General features: G+C 27.2%; 1 protein-coding gene across 4 annotated transcripts in view; it reads right to left on the bottom strand.

The window, feature by feature from the left end:
- Window positions 1–267: 267 nt before the first annotated feature.
- LOC111038178 (fasciclin-1) overlaps window positions 268–22,460 on the bottom strand; it is a 67,438-nt gene continuing 45,245 nt past the window's right edge. For 2 of the 4 annotated variants that reach the window (XM_022321166.1, XM_022321168.1), the window contains exons 2-13: window positions 15,654–15,798; window positions 12,435–12,607; window positions 12,228–12,361; window positions 9,876–9,972; window positions 8,635–8,815; window positions 8,230–8,390; window positions 8,121–8,132; window positions 6,352–6,594; window positions 3,550–3,770; window positions 3,165–3,327; window positions 2,881–3,037; window positions 268–2,004 (exon numbers count right to left, since the gene is read on the bottom strand). In XM_022321166.1, the coding sequence (XP_022176858.1) occupies window positions 1,805–2,004; window positions 2,881–3,037; window positions 3,165–3,327; window positions 3,550–3,770; window positions 6,352–6,594; window positions 8,121–8,132; window positions 8,230–8,390; window positions 8,635–8,815; window positions 9,876–9,972; window positions 12,228–12,361; window positions 12,435–12,607; window positions 15,654–15,798 (1,887 nt within the window). In that variant the 3' untranslated portion in view covers window positions 268–1,804. The remainder of the gene's footprint in view (window positions 2,005–2,880; window positions 3,038–3,164; window positions 3,328–3,549; window positions 3,771–6,351; window positions 6,595–8,120; window positions 8,133–8,229; window positions 8,391–8,634; window positions 8,816–9,875; window positions 9,973–12,227; window positions 12,362–12,434; window positions 12,608–15,653; window positions 15,799–22,460) is intronic. The other 2 variants (XM_022321169.1, XM_022321167.1) reach the window with 2 other exon arrangements.

The raw sequence follows: 22,460 nt of genomic DNA, 5'->3' as shown, positions 1-22,460 counted from the left end.
CACAAGCCTTGGTGCCAAAACACTGTATACACTTATTAAATGGATAATGCGACTAAAAAAAAGTATACATATTACATCATAATGTATGTAATATATATATATATAAACATATATATATATTATATAATATGGAATAATTATTAGTTGGTGCAGGTCGTTGAAATTATGTTTAATATAAATTAATAAGGAATAAATAAAAAATAATAAAATTATTGTACACAGAAAAATAATAGCAGTGGGACTTCAACCGTAATTACAAAAAAAAAATTGTTTAACACATAAACCTAATATATACATTTATTAAATTGTTAATAAAATATAAACAAAGACGGTTGTTTTTTTCATCGAAAATTTTGTCCATTTACAATCTTATTTAGATGAAGCAGTCACAATTTTTTTTTTTGTCTCTATACAATATCAAAATTACCAATTAATTGTCTTTACTCTTAATTTCGTTTCTTAGCCATTAAATATATTATGAATAATCGTTTTTCTAAATAAAAAAAAAACTACAATTTTGGTTTTTATTTTCCACTTGAACAGTAGTAGAAAATTGAAATAGACACCAAGCATGAATGCACTAATTATCAGTTTTCACTGAGTATTATAGTATAATATAATATTATATTATATCATTATTTATTATTATAATATCATAGTTAATCAATGAAAGGACGAGATTAATATATTTTCGTAAAATTTTTGTATAAATTCAACAAGATTATTTTCTATTATATATTAATTCTCCTATTAAATGATTCTCAAATTACAATTTACATATGTATAAATATATAACTTATAATATATATATATTAATAGAATATGATTAAGATGAACCTATGGGTTTATTATTATTATTATTATTATTATTATTAATTCTAGTTTTGTCTTTTTTTTTAAATAATATTTAACGAATAACAAATTATTTACTTTGAACTATCGTAAGGCATACATAATAATATATAATTTTTTTTAAAATACTATTAAGTCCTATAGTTATACCATGTTCAGTATTTACAAATCAATATTTTGATCTAAAAAAAAATTATATTCCTAGCATGTGAAATACTCGATATCTTGTTTTGTCAGACTCATTTATGCGTTATCCTTTTGATTTTAATAAGCCACATTGACTTTTACCCGTTTCCAATTTTTATACTAAAATTTTCACGTAAAATGTAATAATATTTTTAAAGGCAGGGATAGGATGTCATAGGGAAAACATTTAAGGGTTTTTTGGTAATATGGTATTGTCAAATTGATGCATTTGCTGAAATGCGTTTATGTGCAGCTTTAAAAGCAAATTTTGTTTAAATTATAATTAACATTTTTCCTCTTTCTTAGACCATCAGAACTACACTACTATCCAGATCAAAGAGAAAATATTGAAATAATAAGATTTTACCAAATGCGAAGAATAAAATAAGTTACACAAACGCATAAATGTATAAACTATATATACACGAGATATATATTATATATTTATGTATATAAAACTAATCAGGCACAAGCTTACAATAAAAAAAAATCTTGAAGGGAAATTCTTTAGTAAAAACTTAAACGTTATAGGAAATAAAAATACATTGTCCTTTTGAGAATTGGATACAATTCAAATGGGAACTAATTTTCACTTTATAAAAATCAAACGTGTCTCATGAGGAAAAAGGATAATATTTGAAAATGTTAATGTTATCAGTAGGTCCTACGTATTTAGTGGAAACAACAGGGTGGGAACCTTATGACCAACTGTTAAACGCATCTTAGGGTGTTCCACATACAAGACACGCCTGCTGAGTAGAATTGACTAGTTGAAATAATAGAACACAAGACATTGGGCCATGACCAACACCAATGCAGTTATTGACTTGGTAGCAATAGCACCATTCACTTCAATGTCGTTTTCATCAATCAAAACTTTATCGATTACATGTATGATACCATTGGTGCAACGGACATCAGAACGGTGGACATGTATCCATTCATTACGCCATTCAATTGAGTAACCTAAAAAAATAATTATTATTTAAACAGTTGTTCAAAGCTCAAAAATAGAAACAATATTTTTAACAGGATAATTTAAAATTATAAAGATACCTACATTTTATTTACAAGCTAAACATCTAAACCCCAACAAAATACAATAGGTATATCTATCTTTCAATAAATAAGGAATTATGAGGTTCAGAAGAGAAATTAATTAGTATCATAATGGTGTGAAGAGCCATTACAGAATGATTTTTTTTATCAATACACTCATTATTTTAAAACTATTTTTTTGAAAATATTTTTTTACATGATTTTAAGTTGTTCCAATACTTAAAAAAAATAGATAGAAACAGATTTATCATTAATGTTTATTGTTAGGGTTGCCTAGCTGGTTGTACAGATTTTCCAAATTATAATAAAATATAACTACTGTAATGGAGATAAACAACATTATTGAATCATCCTAGAATAGTTTCTCGCTGTGCGGAAAAAACGATTTTTCGAACTTTCTAATATTTTACATTTTTTCTTGTGTCTAATAAATCAATTTCAATGAAATTTAACTTTAAACAATTAATTATGAAATTCGAGGTGCTAATTTAATGAGTCATTTATCATTATGAACAATAACATTTCGAATAAGAATAAATAATATATTTTCAACAAAAAGTATTGGATGTAAGAAATTAATAAAAAAAATTATAATTGTTTTGTAAGGGAGAGAGAAATCGTGATTGCAAAAAAGTATAATTATGTGCTACCTATACAATTGTTAAAAAATAACTAATGGTTGAGCAATTTCAATAAAAATAATATATACATATAATCAAAAAGTAATAAACAATTATCCATTTTTAAATAATATTCAGTTTTCGACGAATCAAGAGTAAGTACCTTCAACAGAGTCTTTGACTTTGATATACATGGAAACGTCGCGTACAGTTGGAAGTCTGACTGACAAATTGTAATTATTATTGGCGTCTTTCTTTAAATCGTCCATTGTAAATACTTTATCCGCAATGATCAAATGGCGTTCCAAAATCTGACGAGCCTACAAAAGAAAATTACACATATGAAAGTTAAACAAAAATCACCATACGGTACAGCAAACATTCACTATTGTATATTTCACAAAAAATGTGATTATCTACTACTACTTATATATATTATATACTTACAATGTTTGAATATTCGGGCATGAATAATTTTTTGTATACTGACGGGTTATCGATTGCCAACCTCTTCCAAGCAAAGTCTCTGGGTACAAAATAAGTGAATCTCTTTTGGACGTCGCCTAGTTGATCGTTAAGCGAGGACACTTGGCCGAGATAGTTGGTTTCACTATAATAGAACAATATCGAATACATTAATCATCATTTCGGTAACTACATCACTTGTAGACCATAATAATTAATAGTAGATAGCCAATAATACTAATTAACGCACATAGAAAAAAATTAATTTTTTTCTTAAACATTCAATCAAAAATATCATACAAAAGTATCAAAGATTTTCCTGTACACGAGACGCGTCACACGGCAGTTATCAAGGTAGGTAACTTACTTGAGCGTGGGGTCAGTGGCCAGTTTGCGGTCGACAGTCGATGATGGAATGCCCAGTACGTGGTCAATGATGTGTATAATGCCGTTTGTAGCTGCTAAGTTAGCCTGGACCACGGTAGCGTTCACTCCGCCACCCTCCAGGGTCAACGTGCGGTTCTTACCGCTGGTGACCACGTTGAAGAACAGATCCTTGCGGGGCACTTCGGTGGGAACCTGAAAGCGCTGATCCATTGTAGACAGGAAAAAAACCAAACAAAACAAAAATGAAAATCATGCACACTCATGCTATTACACAATAAAATAAACACAACATAATCACCTACTGTTATACGTATATATAATTATAAATTTAAGACAATTAGAGGTACAATTATTATTTGTTTTAATAAATGTCAATAACATTTGTAGAAATACGAATGATATAGAATCTAAACTCAGTAAATATAAGTGTGAGGTGGATTTTGATCAATTTTAAATAAAGTTTACAGACAGTATACGGCCTCTTAAAATGTAACTACGTACCTACTTTTTTAATTACCAAAATGAGGTACTAAGTAAGTAATTATAAAATGTACAAAATAAAAAAAAATATATTTAAAAAGATAAAAAAATAAAAATAAAAAAAAACTGTTTAAAATAAAACTTGTTTACAAACTAATATCCTATATAATTATATAAGTGAGTAATATAACTAGTAAGTAGGTAATAACTAATAAGTCAATAACTGTAATGTTAGGAACGAACGGCATTCTACGTACAATTAGTAATTCCAATAAGTTGATTAAAATGTATCACACTTTTTGAATGAACGTGTTATGGATAAAACAATAAACATTTAGATTATACGAGCAGAACGGGAACATATCTAATATGGAATCAATTTTAAAGAAAAATTTCTTAAATTAATGAAATAAGTTATAGTATTAAGAGTTAGAACTGCAGGATTAGTGACTACTAATGCATATCAGTTTAAACTACAAGAAAATGTTTTTAAATCACGTGTTAAAAACGTTAACGTTTAATAAGGGTAATTCGAAATTATGAGATCTAATGTGAAAGTATTTTATAGTATTTGATCCTATCCACAGTATACTTTAACATATACTTGTAAACGAATGTCTACAAAGAGAAAATTACCAAACGTATAAATTAAAATACGCCATCCATATCATATTTTCTACAGTGCATTGTTTTTAATTTCGTTAATATATAATACCTAGATATTAAGAATATCATTTACATTTCAGGAAAGTTCAAATAATAAATGACAAGATGGATGAATTCAAAGATGGATAAATTCTAAGATAGATTTAAGATTATTGGTTTGTACAATATTGCTCCACTCCATATTTGTATCTATTCCTTATAAAAGATTAATTATTTTAATAGTAATTACTAAATGCATACATGTTTTTCATATTAATTATTACGATGAAACGTTGTGTGACTCAAGCTACAACCTATATAGACTCATCACTTATGATAGGCACCCCTATTTATTCCTTTAATAATACATTTCTTCAAATAATTATGATTTTTAGAAGTTTAAAATATACTAAGACTATTTTATTTGTACGCTATTTAAGGAGTATTTGTGACAACACAAACTTTTTTTTAATTTAAAGTAGGTGGGTATTCAAACCAAAATTTTTTGAAATTTGGAAATCATCTGAAGCCTTAGGAATTAAGTACGATGCAGCACACTACTTAATATTTACTCCGCTGTATGGAAAAAAAAGAATCATAAATATGTTTTTAAAATTACGATTAAAAATTTATCAACTAGGTGTTGCATTGGCAATCTATAGGAACTGTACTCAAAATTATTAATTAACGTTATAACGAAAAATCAATCACGATTAAGATAGAAAAAAAGCAAATGTATCCAGCCCAAAAACTTATCTATGTTAATTTGTTAAAAAAAGATGTTCCTGAATTATTATTTTCAATTAAACTGAAAGTAATACATAACCATAAAGATTTTAAAGATTTGCTTAAATGGTTTGGAAATTAATATAAATATGTGTTGGTAAATCAGGTTTTAGTATAATATAAGTACTTACTGGACAAAATATTAAGTTTATTTTAAAATTGACGTAAAACAATTATTAAGGATTATCACCTTTAAACTTAAGCACCCACATAAAGTTTAACAACTCAGAAAGTATTCATTAGAACTTTGATTTAGATGCATTTGATTGACTTACAACTAACAGTAAAAAGCAGGTTTTTATTTGAAATAAAAAGGTTTGTGAAATGACTACAAGATACTTCTAAAATGGTTCAAAAAATTGGAATAGACACCAGAAAATGTGGTCTTCGTGTTAACTTAAAAATTCCTAAAATCATAATATTTCAATACAATATTATGTATTATGAATGCATAAATAGGGAGTGAGTTCTAATCATGCTTGGTGGACCAGCCTTCGTAGTATAAAATATAGGAACAGTGAGCTCTATAATTCTTGTAACTGTGTATAACCCTAATAATATGTTCATGGCACAATATAAATATTTTTTAATTGGAGTTTATCAACATGTTTTTCGAAAATATTAGGATGGTATATGGAATACATTTTATCAAATACAAGTAAAAATTTAATACTAAATAACTTAAAATATAATGATAATTATATTTTACTAAAATTACGAATTACACTAAATTAGATAGATAAATAATCTACGCTGCAAAGTATTATTTAATAAGTATAAAAAAAACAAGATAGAAAACGAGTAAAAAAAACTTTCGGGAAAATAAAAATGTAAACATAAACCAACAACTTTTCTACTGTAAATCACATACCTTATCAATGGATTCAGCAACAATATCGTCGATAGAGAGACGTCTATTGACAATATGCAAGTCAAGTAAAGACCTGATGTATGTGCGATTTGTCAAATACAATTGAATGGATTGGTCGTTGAACGCTGCATTGGAAGGTGCGAAAAGCGTAACATTTGGCATGGCGGTGAGTTTTTCCAAGAAATCGCCACCGGAATTCATAATCTCCTCGTAGAATCGGTGTAAGACGCTGTCTTCTCTGTCCTGATAAATGAATTAAAATATTATAAATTATTACATTTGGTCGAACTCGATGGTCTTGATAATCCATTAATTAAGTTGCAAAAAACTGCCGTTTAGATATTATTTTCTATTAAGATAAACGAACTGAGTCTTAACTGACTGTGATTTCAATGAAAATATAACCCCATCAATGAATATATAAAATGCATATTGCGTATTCTCGTAAATTTAATTTGAATTTTTGTAAGTTGGCTATGGGAGTATATCATTTTTTTATTTTATAATAATATTATATTAATTATGGGTTGCATGAAAATTATTAATGATTTTTATTCATTTAATGCGGTTTAATACAATTTAATGGACCAACCATGGACCACCAAATCATGTTTAAGGGTTTATGAGCTCACTATTGATTCGTTAAATGTTTGGGATTGTTTATGCAACCCAGCAATAGTGCCAGAGCTGTATATTTATTAAGGATAAAAAATATCCTAGTTCGTGGAGTGGCAGCCATACGATAGGCCATAAGGACAAATAAAATAAAACAATTTTAACGATAAAAAACAACTTTATAGGAAAAAACGATAATCACGGCTCGTAAATTAGTCAAATTTTTATCTTTTGAATAAAAAAAAAATATCGAAATGGCAAAATATTACAATTTCAGGAAGCATGAGACTATTTCCTGCCTGCGAAGATTTTTATATGAAAATCAAATAGGCTCCAACGTCCTTAATGTATAACAATTAAACTATTACAAAGGTAACATGTGCATTAAGCTAATACAATTTAGTAGCTCACAAAAGTTTGCAAAATATACTGAAACTTTATTCAATATTAATGCAAAAAAAACATTGTAAGTAGGTAAGTACATATTGTAATAGTTGTTTTTAAGACACATATTTGAATACATATATAAAGAAATAACAACAATGATATTACTTCCCTACAAAAAAAAATAAAAGTTTGTTTACACACGTTTGTATGACAAATATATACATATACAGTTAGAGTTTGCCGTACGTGGATATATAAACACACAATTGAGTATTAAGTAAATATACCGTAAATTAGGTTAATTCTATATAATGCTGAATACTCTAAATCTATCAGAAAAAACAAAATGCATTCCTACCCATTTTTGTTTTATTTAATGTTTTAATGTTTATCTTAGCACAAATCTTTATTCAAATTATTTATTAGTTTAACTATTTTTTTTTTTTAGTTAACAGTGAAACACATTGTGTAATAGAAATCCATTAAAATTTTATAATTTATTATAACTTATGATTGAACTGTCAATCCTACTTCCATCAATCCTACTTTTGGCCATTTAATTTAAATTTTAAAAACAAGCTATTATTCAAAACTATTATTTTTCATTCTCAAAAATAAATTAGATATTTAAGATTGGTAAGTTACTAATGTCGTTAAATTATAATTAATAAATAACACAATTATATTGTAAATAATTAAGTGTTAATATGATTGTGTACATCTATATAAGTCAAACATAAAATAAACCAATAGTAAAATATGCTTACCTTATACGACTGCTTTTATTATATCCGGCAGCATCAAATATGAAACACAACAAAATTAAAATTTTATAATTTCAACGTACTTTTAAATAAAATATGAATATTAACTGACCTCAATGAATTGTTTTACAGTGTTATCCACAATCATCAATGGCCTACTAATTAAATGGACCACGCCATTTCTGACAGGTATATTGGCTTTAACAATTTCTGCTACTACAGCTCCAGTCGGGTGGACACCATCACCAACTACAGTGTCACTGCTTACGTAATCTAAACAAAAAAAAAACAAAATGGTAATAAGTTTTAAAAATAAAACCATTTACATAGTAAAAATTCAATTAAAATTTTTTTACTAATTACAATAAATTATGCAACCAATTACGAATTTTATATTATGTTCTGTTAAAATAAGATATATATTTAAAAAACATAATACGAAACACTCGAATAATATAATTACATTTTTAATTTATAACTTTCAAATTCATTTTCAGTTCTATATGGCATGACTTACATTTAGTTTTATCTCCTTCTTCAGCTTTAGATAAAGACGCAAATACCTTAAGCATGTCAGTAAACGCTAAAGTTTTAAATTGCTCGTCTTCGTTGGTCGGTCCCAAAAACAATACATTATCGGGAACAATGTGGGCGTCAATCACTTTCACATCGATTTTTTCAGGTCTTACTTTTGGATACTAAATACAATTAAAACATAAATCAAACAGATTAATTAATTAATTTAGATTAACTACTTAGTGAAATAATCCTTAACACCCTCGATCGTCATGAAATAGAATGACATTGTGTACATATATTATATACTATATACATTTTAGATTTTATAACTTATGTATTTGAATTATATTGCATCTTTATGTTAATTGTCTATAAGTTATAAATAATTAACATAAAAAATATACACCTATTCTAATTTTGAAGGATACTAACATTTTATTATTCCCGACATTGAAAACATAAAATCTAATATAACTTCACTATTACGATGTCATTTGGCATTTAGATTTAGAAACAGGTTCTCTCCAAAAATTAAGTAGATCATTAGAATCATTAAAAATACTGATGATAACAATTCACTCTTGAAATCATAGTTCGGTCACGATATACACAGAGATTAACGTAATATTGATATTTTAGAAGCATATTATCTACAAAAAATAAAGCTTATATACTCCTATATTATAACAATGTTTACCAATGGTGAAAGCTAAAACCTACACGATTTTAGACAATGAAAACTCTCCAAACTATTATTACGAATTTATATGAATAATATATAATTATAATATTATCAACTGAATATAATATTGAATTGATTAAAAATAACAGTTGTAGAGTGTTAGTAATATCAATGAAATTCATATTAAAAAAAACATCTATTTTTAATTTTGAAATGTAGCATACAAATATAAAACTAAAAGAGACAGTCATGATGAATATTATAATATTTTACCTTCATTATTTACAAATACTCAGATATGAAATAACTTTTAAAATGATACTTCGTGATCATGTTACCTATACATTATAATGTCAAAGGCGATGTTTATTTTATGGAACACTCAAAAATAGTATAATGGCCATGTGTGAAATAGATATTATTACATTTCAGTCCATCTTTTGGAACTATTTATCAACCTAACACAGACTTCCATTTTTACGAATGATAATATTATTTTTCCAACCAACAACACAATATAAAATAAATTATTAACTACATAACGTCTATAAACTTACATTAGCCACTTCGTCCACGGGTATGAAAAATGTATGTCCGCCTTGATTGGAGAATACGCTCTTCTTATCCAAATTTTGTACTCGTTGTAAAAAAGTACTAGAAAATAATTAAATTAAATGAATACATCAACTTGAAATATCTATATAAATATTAATTAGATAAAGTATCCACCTATATTTATCCTAAAAGTGTTTTTTTTTTTAATTTTAGACACTATTATCATCACATTATCTCATGGTCATTTTATCTGTTGTTCTTTTAAATACTTCAATATAAATATCAGTATACATATATTACGGTACTATTTTACGTTTTTACGTAAATTAATTATACGCTTCACTTTACATTGCTGTATGCGAAAATATATTTTGCAAAAATTGTTTGCTTTTTGCAAAAACCCATAACCGCGATGGTTAATATTATGGTAAAATTAGGTTCAAGAAAAACTTTTTTCATTATTCTAAAACATTTAAATTATTTTGAATAGACTTGAAAACATATTTATTTTTTTTTTTTTAAGGTAAAGAAAAACTGAACAGAGCAAATACAACATTACATTTTAATATCTAATTAAATGTACCAGCTTTCAACACTCCAACTAACCAATATTATTTTTATATAAAATTAAGAAAATAGCCAATTTGATGACGAATTAATTCTTATTTGATAAGTATTAGTTACGAGAAAAAAATTAATATTGATATTTTCATTTTTATACTTAATTTGTAAAATATTAAACAGTTATAAAATGCCGCTTGAATTTGATAATTTATTTCCGTAATTTAGTTTAGTACTTAAAAGTTAAATTAGATACACAATTATTCTGATAAATATAAAGGAACGGGTATGATCTGTATTTAACGATTTGCCAACGATAAACAGGATGTACGGGTAAAAATGCGTGGTATGCCCCTGACCGAGGTGGTATGGAGTCCCCTCAATGAGGTAATTAAACAAACTATGAAAGTGGGTGTAAAGGACTGAAGCGAAAACGATTAAATGTAATTAAAAGAAACAGTACAAAAGGAAATGAGTTGTACAAGACAAAGCAATCTGCTCTTCAGTTCGGAGACAATTTTCGGACGACGCCCGTACGTAAATATATCTAAATAAAATGCACTGCGATTTCTAAATATTAATGTTGCACAAGACTTGTTTTGTTAATATCCTAGAATAACCATACTTAAGATTTGTTATTTGAATTCATAGAGTCGTTTTTAAAAATATACGAATTCTAATAAAAACAAAACAAGTTACCTTGGTAGCAAGAATATTTTAAAAAAATAACACAAAAATACATGCGTAAAACAACTAGATAATAATTTACTAAAAAGGTAATATTAAGATAGTATTTTTAGTTTCGGTTATTAAATATTTAGAAAATACATAAATGAATATAAAATCAACACCAAAAATCTATTTACTATTGTATGGTAAAATTGTTTTTATAAGAAATAAAAAATATTTTGTTTTAAATAACTTACAAATGATAACAATTGTTTTGTAATCTGTTTTGGAGTTACACTAGAATATATGTGCACATAACTGTAGATGATTTCAACCACAAAATATAATTTAAAAAACCTCTACACAGGTCTGTGTTTATTATAGGGTTTAATTTATTGTGACAATCATGGTCAGAAAAAAAGAAACTTGAAATTAGGTAGTCGGAAATAGAAATTTTGAAGTTGAATGTTAAAATAATTAGGTATAATAGGTACACTTATTTAATTTTAAGACCTATGTAAAATATTAACTAAAGGAGACAAAATTTAAATTAGACGAATGGCGCGAACATACTATACGTACATACCGAAGGTGCACAATAATCAATATTTCATGTATACGCCTTTAATTTTAAAATTTTAACCCTTTACCTTTAGTTGTTAAAACACTGCACACATTTATCTTACAAAAATATAACATAGCAAAACTGTTATATCGCATATGTCCAGTACAGTTGTATTACGTGAATACAATTAAATGCATTTGTAAAAGAAAATATTAGCAATATATCAATATGGATTTGTAATTAACATAATGTCTTCAAAGTTCAACATTGAGATTATGTTATGGTCATGATGATTAAAAATAGTTTTTTGATTTTAGTTGCAGGCCATTTATCTATACATTAAATGTATATACAGTGCTAACAGTGTTTCAACGTTTTTATCCTCGCACAATATTATATTTGGGTACTTCTCTACACACATCTCACTTATGGCTACTGTAAGACTTGCACAATTAACAAAAATATTTAAAGGTAAATAATTTCCTTTAAAGTTTTAACACATTAGCTTAAATAAGAGCTCAAACTTTTGAATAACGTGAAAAGTATATAATATAATTACTTAGTGTGGTAACTATCTAAATCCAGGTATTCAGCATTTTCCATGAATTCCCATGCATTAGGATTGTAAACATTTTGAGGACTATTTTTCTTCATTCGCAAAGGTTGTAAAACTTGGTCAATGACGTGCAAAACCTGTTAAAAAGCAAAAGTTAATAAAATACATTTTTTGAAATTGAAGAACTTTGGTTAGCTAACGCGTTCTTACTTGAGGTTTTCCATTTGTATTATTGTGTTCATAATTAGCCAAATGATAGACGACTTTAGCCTGGTTAACGTAAATCTCTTCTGGACTTTTCTTTGTAATCCACATGGGCGGATTACCATCTAGTTCAGAAAATACCGACTTTCCCAATTGTTCCAATTTCATTGGTACATTTGCTGTAAATTTAAATTAACATTTCAGCTATTTACATATTTTTCTAAAGCAAAAATTCTCAAGAGCTACAAAAATGATTTTGTAAAATAAACAGCTGGACCACCCCAATAATGAAGGAAAATATAGATTAAACTATATATCATGCAGTGATAAAGATATAATATATTTGAATAAAAATATTATAGGTAACTGTTATTATGAAAAGTTGAAAAACCATGAGATATAAAATTATGATTTTTAAAACCTAGGATAAAAAATGAAAATTATCCTCGTAAGATTTTAAATTTAAGTGATGCTGATCCTGGTGCTTTAAAAGCCATTACTTACATTTTTTTATTTAAAGTATAACAAATATAATGTATATAGTGTATAACAATGCATTTATTATACCAAAAAGTGTTTTATAACGACTAGAAGGAAACTCTTGTTATAAATAAATCTTTTTCTTGTATCCGCGATTCATTAAATAACAAAAAACTATTTATGTATAATTTAATTCACATTTTATCTTCAAATATGATGTATAAAAGCATTTTTTTTTTCAATCTAATTTTTACTTTTTTACTGCTGGACAGATATTATCAAGTCCCGAGAATGCATTTTGATTATTTTCAATATTTTTTAGTTAGCTTCTGTAAATCCATGAGCTTTTTTATTGTAGTTAATATGGATTAATAATAACAATATTTGATAACTATTTATATTATTTTCTTTATAATATTATATTGTTTTATTAATTGAATTAATATTCTAAATACTACATATCCAATATTGCATTACTGTTAGTTGTATTTTATTTTGGACTCATCAATAAAGTATACAAAATATAGGCATTGATTTTATAATATTATATATTATAAAATAAATGATAATATATAGGTAGGTAAACCAGGGGTTCGTCGCTTTTCTTTGCTTCCTACTGCTTATATTCTATTGTATATTGAATTTTACTTTGAAGTAGGTCTAATATATATTATCTGCATAAAATATATGCTTTGTTAGACTTCAAGTATGAATGAATCGATGTTTAATCTAATTTTTATTTCCGATTTCTGTATGAGCAAAAACATTTTATAACTCTGAGTATATTCTATATGAATCCCAGTATAATTTCATCCATATGTTGAACGTTTAAGTGAACAAGAGTTTTTATTTTACAAAACGATGAAGATGTACAATTTTAAATCACGTAAACAATGTTCAAGGTGACACCACGGTGTGGCCCAAACAAATGTGTCAAGCAGGACGCGTGTTCCATCCCCAGGCCAAACGCTCAATGACCTTAGAATAGAAAATACTAACAGCGTATATTCATACCGGTACAAAATAACTTGCATGTGCAGTATCCACATGGGAGATTTTAATTTCTAATAAGCGTACTCGCACCGTGTCAAATAAGAAATGCTGAAGTTCCTTGAAAAAACAGACGCAAAGAATGGAGGTAAAAAAAAAACTAAAAATAATTATTATTGTACTATAACAATACTATGCGTTAGGCCCCGTAAAATAAATAGGTAGAGCACAACACTGTTTTATGAAAAAAAAAAACACGTACGGAATAAATTACATTACAAAACAACGAATACTTTTAGACGTCGGTACTGGAGGATAAATTTAGCATTTCAATCGCGATGTATATATGTTATATATGTAAATAAATGAGATACAAACATTTAACATAAAAACAAAAAATAATGTTTTCGTATACACATTTTTCTAATCTAAGCCAAAACATTCAGAAAATACATACCAAAAAATTAAAAACATTTGAGAAATGGTTTATTGAAAAGCAAAATTAATATATTATGTTATGAAAATCTCTAAATAGTCAAAATAATTTTATTAAAATAAAAAAAGTATAACATCATATTTTAGTAACCTATTATTATGAAGCTATACATTCGGACAAAAAAACCAAAGAGTCGTAAAACTATAAATACACTTATATTTTTATCGATATGGTCATTTATTCACATACCACGTAGATGAAGTATCCACCTATATTTTTTTTTAATGCTTTAAAAAATACTAAATTGCATTCGAATATTTTTGTATTATATCTATTTAACTGACTGTACTTGTTAGTTGTTGACATGCCAGTACAAAATAGGGAAGTTATATACGTACGTATACTTGTGGTCAACTAGTGATTGACTCTGCTCGTAACATGTAACGATGGTGTCGGGTAGACATTAATAATAATATACAATTACATTATACCATGTGCTCCATACAACGGTACTTAAAAAAGAAAATTCTGTGGACGATGTGATCCGGCTGTCGCGGTTTTAACGGACAAACGCGTTTAAAACCACCGGTCAAGGTGGTCTGAACTTCGGTGTACTGTCGTTATTAAGCCCAAAGCCCGTGACACTCTGGTAAGTTAATGCACCGTAACATCCTAATACACTTCCTTTCATCTGCATCTACCCCCCATTTTGTGAAAACTGAGTATCATTGTTTATAATTTATATGAAAATAAAATATATTATTTCCTTCCCATTGTTTATATGTACCACCCTCGAGTTAACTCATAATTGGTCTCACTTTAAATAATATAATGTTCATTTGTATCAGGTATAGTATATTATAGTTTATTAAAATATTATTTTTTAATATTTGATCGCAAAAGTTATACATAATAAAAGGAGTAATTTTAAATTGACAAGTACTAATCAAAAAATATTTGCTGTAAAAAAACTTAAATCAGTTTAAATAACCTTCAATGATTAGAATCAAAAATAAATTCAATATAGATAGTACCTAATGAATAACAATGTAAGAACTGTCACATTTTCTTCCATAAAAATAATAATAGCTACTTCTACAAATAAATAAATTTTACACAAAAGAAAATAAAGCGTAAAATACATTATTTTTTTATTTCAATGCCCCGTGGGGATTAAATATGTTTATCTGAGCCCTATTACCGAGTACTACTCAACCAACAATATCCTTTGGGAGTGTTTATATACGACGAATTTCATATATTATTTACACATCCTAAATTGTAGTAGGAAATCGCTAAAAAAAACCACTGTTACTCACTTATATGGTAGCATGGTAAATATTCATCGTCGTTATCTTGTTTAATTATCTTCAAAAACGCTTCGTTGTGAGGAGCGAACACTGTAACACTTCTTAAATGTATCGTCGAGTTGGCAATTTGATTCCTCTCGATTATACTATAGATCTGAAACGATACATAAAATAAATGTTAGTAGACAAGAAAATACAATTACGATATGGGTACTTGAATATATTATGATTATTATACGATTTAAAATTATGACAATGACAATGAGGAGGGTGTGACATCTAATCACTGCAGGTATAAATTCACGAAGTGCCTTGTATTATTAGTTATAACTAGGTAGCCTCATTAGTTATTGGAATATTAAGTGCCAATAAGGAAAATAAAGAAAACGTTTTTGTTAAATGTATCAAAATAGTTCCCATGTATTATTTATTATCTAACATTGAATCGCGGTCAAAAACTGTAGTGCACAGCAAACAGCGAATTATTTATTATATCTAATGAGTAATAACAAACGAATTCAATCACATTCATACGATCACTTTTTAAATACTTATAATTGCATAATTGAATGATTAATATTTTACTGACACAAACCGTTTATAAATGAAATACAAAATGCCAGTCTTATACCATTTGAGTTTATGCAAGATCGTAAAAACAAGGACACATTTACATACATACCTACCGATATTGTATAAAAAATATAATAATACGATAATTAAACAGATTTGTAAAAATTATTTTTTGTTCTTTCTGAACCTACATACTATAGTATCAGCACATAATATATAATAATAAATAAATACCTATTACGATTACAAGTAAATAGTAAATTAATGTGATAATGGATAAATTAATGAGAGATAACCTTTGGTAAGATAAGCCGTTGTAGGTAATGATATGAAAGAAATTAGCAGGCTAAAGACACGGTTTAATATTGAAATTAATTGCGATAATATATTAGAAATACATGAAAACCGACTTCGTATAGTGTTATTTTGGTTCCTTCGGCATAATTTGATATTTTTCTTAAAACATGTATGGCTGAAATAAGAGACCTTGTTACATTTTTGGAATATCTGAGAGCTTATATGTAACATTATTTGACGATCTAACCTAGTAGGGTGATTCTGATTTTGAAAAATTAAACAATCGATGTAGCCTTGATAGTTCCTAGGATGTGCACCGAAATATGAAACGAATCTGGCCGGTAGATCGCGAGCGTTAACGCAATCCTCATTAGTCATTATAATATGAATTATACACATATAACTACATAAGACACGTGAACTGCGGAAGAGGAGCAGAGCAGGGTACTCTACAATCTGCATACAGAATACACATTGGCACATTGCACATGAACAAAGAACAAAAATATAATGATTCATACCCACCATTTTTTTTATGGTTTTATTTTTTTCATATTATGGCAAAAAAAATTTTAAAAATACCTACCTACTATAATTTGTATAGTAAAATATTTGTATATTATATTTAATAAAAGAATAAAATAGTGTAATAATAACAGTCAGTGATATTATAGTGATACTGTAGTGACATCCGAATAATTAAAATGTAAAATAGTTTGTATTATGATGAATCATTGCACGTTTGTCGTTTACAAAAACGAGAAAAACAAATTACAAATCATTTTTCTTTATAAAGTATTATGAATTATTCATTTATAGTTCATAAGGGTGTCTTCAATGTGTCAAATTAAATTAGAACACAGTCAAAAACGTACACATCAAGTATACATATATTTTTTATTTATAATGAAAAATACTATGATATTTGTTTAAGTAAGCATATTCAGTTAAAAATTGTATACCTATTAATTGTCATAAACACAAAACGGTTAAGATCGAATAAATTTCATGATGATGATGTATGGTTTTTGAAATGTCTAATACAATTAATAATATAGAAATAAAATCTATAACATTTCAATAAAATTGATTGAATTCATTGATATTGATGCTTAAATTGATAATTCACTAAACGAACGAAAAATATACTCCAGGTTATTCCTGAGTATAAAATATATGTAACTCGTTAGAGGTCGAAAAAAAATGTTAACACAATTCAAAACTTTACAGAATTAATATGTATTATTCAACAAACTACACACTAAAAGCAGTTTTTAATACTTGAATACTTAAATAACACTACATTTAGCATTAATATTTATTTCATTATTTATTCTTCTTTTTTTTTGTTCACACTTCTGATCCATTATTGTGATCAGTTTTCAAACAATTTTAAAATACGAAATAAATATTTAATTTAAACCACCATACACAAAATAATTTACAACAGTTAATTGTGTTTTAAGGCATATCTGGTACCTTTATTAAATAACGCCGAACCAAAAAGTTGATTGTTAATAGGCACGCAACCCAAATTCGGTTGTTGCGTGCATATACAAAAACAGGATAAATAATGATAATTAAACAGCTAGGGACCATTATCTGGATTGCTTTTTTTCATAGCCTAACAAGCGAAGCGAGTAAAAATATGACTAATGCTCCAGTAGCCTTGCACCACCTATAGCTTTTAGTGTTGACAGGCCAATTTTTCAAGATGGGTTCGAAGTGCAGGTATACTCTACCATAATAAAACAAAACCAAACGAAACAACGCCTTAGATGTCAGTCAGTCAAGTCAATTGTATGGAATCTCAAAATTGTCTATTGTTATTATTATAATATATATTTATTAGCGCCGATAAACTTTAAGATGATATTCTTCAAGCCATGCCTTCTGTTAACCTTATAAAGCATAGATTTACAATACTTGATATTGTAAAAACTCGACTCAGTATGTTAGTATGTAAGATACAAATAAACAATATATCACTCAACATTGTCCTGTGCAAATAGATATTTGTTTATTAAAATACCATACCTAGTTATGGTACAAAATATAAGCATCAGATTTTGGATTTTACCTATACTGTTCGCAGTTCAGAAATCATAGATTACATCCGTGACCCGTCTTTTATTCACTATAATATAATACCTATTTTTATCGTCACCATTGTTTAAGAAATAATCGTGTAAATAGCTTTTAATCTCGAGTCTATTAGCCGCGGGTATTAAAAATATTATGAAAGTGATTTCATATCTATACCCCCTGCCCGACAGTATTAACAACGAGCTGGGAACCCCTTGTAGGACAAACGGGCGAACAAGTAGAAAACCCTAACCCTCGCGTTAAATCGATAACGCCGCAGAGAACGAAAGTGTAACGTGCAATCTCGAGAGTTTCATTAATAGCTCTCTTAATTTTGGGAAAATCACTGAACACATTATGATTCTAAGTACATCTGGATACAATTTTAAAATTTGTACCGATATTAGCATAAAAAAACATTGACTTTGATAGTTAACTTTACAATCCTTCGTTGAATACCGCCAATTTCGGAAAAATACTTTTCAGCATAACTATTATTATTCATGATTACAATAAGACACCTACTATTTCGTCGTCAAAGGACTAAAGACAATGTATCCGAAACAATAAATACTCATGGGAGTCCACCTTTAATATTTTGTGTTGTGTGCATAATATATTATAAACAACCTAACGAATTGTACGAACAAATATGGTTTTGCTTAGGTTCGACCATACAAAGAGACATCGCAATATTAAAGACGGACAAATAAATGCTTTTATTTCAAATGTTTGTATTTATCGTGTATTGTTGTTAAAAGCTTGTGAATATTTGTCAAGCATTATTATGTTTATTTTTTTACTCTATTCGGTTATTAGAAATAACAATTAGATAAATAAACAAATTTCATACCATTTAAGATACTTATTGTTTTAACACGTTTGACATTTTTGAATGGCATAAAAGGAATATTTATTCTGAGAAATAGCAAAATAAAAAACATTTGATTAGATTTCAAACAATAATTAGCAGATAAGCTTAGAAGACCAATAGAATTATTTATATTTAGTTGTCAACAAAAACATACATTTCATAAAAAAAATTGTGATATGTGATTAAAGGTTTTAAAAATACAATACGCTATAAAGAAAGATCTCATACAGTAAACTGTCAATGAAGTGTGTATCTAAGAGTAAGACACATACAATTTTGAATAGGAAATTGATTTTAAATACCGGTAGCGAATGAGAATATCTGAAAGGCGTGGTAGATTTTGACTCGTCGAGGTCACATGCGTTTGTTAACAATTATTATTAAGTACATAAATGGGATGGAATGTTGCCGTTATAATTGAAAATCTGCCAAACAATACAAAAACTTAAGAACTGCAAAAACATTCAATGCACGTTTAAATTAAAAAAAAAATAAACTATTAAATTAATGAACAATAAATGCACTACGGAAAAAAAAATTTTAAAAATCTAGAGACCTTAAATTTATTTAATATTACTTAAATGTAGTACTTATAACATTTTGTTTTTTGTAAAGCATTGAACTATTAACTATGAATATTAAACTAAGTTAACAGATACACTTAATTGGTATTTTTTTTTCAAATCCATCAAACTAGCAAGGTCAAAAAAAATTATTATTCATTAATTTGTGGTGAATCATCAATTTACAACTACACATGTGTCATACTCAGAGGGGTTTGTAAATTCTATGTGTGGGACGTGTTAGTTCTTCAGACATTTTAAAGAAATATAGGAAAATAACTTTTTCAATTATGTATGGCTCATATATAATGTATAATTTAATTTTTAACATTTTACAATTTTTAGATAAAAAAATCAAAGACGCTCCAGTATTTTACTCTTACAGTACGATCACGTAACGAGAAGAGCTTACAACTTTTTCAGAAATTATTAAGAGATTCCTTCAGTTGAAAAAAATTAAGTCGCATAGTTCCAGTACTATATATCGAACTTAATTTCAAACAAAATACAGTAACACAGTGATCTAAAATAAGTCAAATTTATAAATAAGTAACAATATAATTTCCGTAATTACATGAACAATTTGTACTAAACGAATAACTATACACAGATAATTTGGTAATTGATAAAATGTTGCGTGACATCATTTTTGTAACAATTGAAAATATAAAGGATAAGTCTAGAAAAATGTAGTCCCACATAAGAGGGTAATTTCATTCACGACTTTCATCCAATTGTATACGTTAATCCGTGACATCTATTAAAAGTAAGATATTTATTGCATAATCAAAACTGCAGTTACGTTATAATATAATACACATAGAATACAGAATATAATAGCAGTATAACTCCACCACTTTTATCGTTTAAAATTAAATTATAGTCAAGCACTGAGAAACGAGTGAGGAATAATATTAACGCAATGCAATACTTCTTTTAGATACGCGTTTGGCTGTGGCCAGCGAGCAGCTCGGAATATAATATTCGGCTTGAATTTACATTGCTTATTTTTCCAAGTATATTCTCCCCTACACTCACTGTTATTATTTATTATTACTTTTTTTTTACGCTGTTCTAACTCTAGATCGTCTATATTATTGTGCCGTTGATAATTCTACGCCAGTAGTCGTTACTATTGCCCTATTGGGTAATAAAACCGACCCTCCCGGTTTTTATTATTATTATGTATTTTTTTTTTTTTGTTCCAACATAGATCCCTAAGTTTCCGGGTTAGCTATCGATTTAGTTGGGAAACGTTTAGGGGGCTTCGGTACGACCTCCGTGCATTATAATATGTGTATGTGTATACTGTGGGTTTGCGTGTAACACGTTAAGAATAATATACATTTTGTTGTGCATGTGTATGGAAAAAACTTTGCTAGTTGTAACAACCGTGCGACAAGGTCCCAAATGGTTATAATGTATACAGCATAAACCTCGCAAAGTGACGAGATCAATTAAAAGTAAATTTGTAAAATGTACGTATAAATATAGTTTGATATGGCATGCATTTATTTGTGTTTATATTGTCATGGATATCCACAACTTTTCAACGTTGTTTGGAAGCAAATTATCAATGTATTTAAACACTTGAATCAAGAGCCGATCTGAAAGTTGTGACTGTTACACTAAACAGTGTTGTACACTAAACAAACATCACTTAAAAAGCAAACAATATTGCTTTTTAAAAACCATCACATTTAATCAATCACATACATACTACATTTTGAATATTGTTAGAACTTAGGACTAACATATTTCAAACGGCTATAACTGCTAGGTGTATAAAATATATTATATATTATATATATATAATATATATATATGCATATTTTCCAAGGTAGATCCAAATTTAATAAAAACATATCCATGTATAACTTCTTGTTGTTTTTAAATTCTAATAAATCGTATTATTAGAATTACTCACATTAATAAAATACTTTATAGTTAATAAAATTCAGTAAGAAAACAATTTATGTAGGCCCATTGATTAATTAACTATGCATGCTTAACCAAATATTTAGTTATTAGAAAGATAATATTTTGTTTACATTATAAAACTAACCAATTAATAACTACTAATTACATATGTGTAATCATCTCTTCTAGTTACACATTCAGCACACATTATTACATACAAATAAAAATCGTACAGTAGAGTAATAAGAAAAGAAAATGATATCTAAACAATATATATATTACAATAAAGATTTTTGAACTAAATAGTACTAGCATACCGTATATGAATTTTAAAAAGGTACGTTTTCTTATATTCTCTTATTTAAATCGGAAATCAAATAATCCAATTTCATATGTTGGACGATAATTTTAAACAATAGTTTTCCTAAATATGAAATATGATAATAAATTATTGTTTAATAAAAATATAACATAAACAGAATATTATACTATTTAATATAAATA

The sequence above is a fragment of the Myzus persicae genome, unplaced genomic scaffold (genome assembly GCF_001856785.1).
Source record: "Myzus persicae strain clone G006 unplaced genomic scaffold, MPER_G0061.0, whole genome shotgun sequence".
Lineage (NCBI taxonomy): Eukaryota > Metazoa > Arthropoda > Insecta > Hemiptera > Aphididae > Myzus > Myzus persicae.
This window is presented reverse-complemented; position numbering and strand designations above follow the sequence as displayed.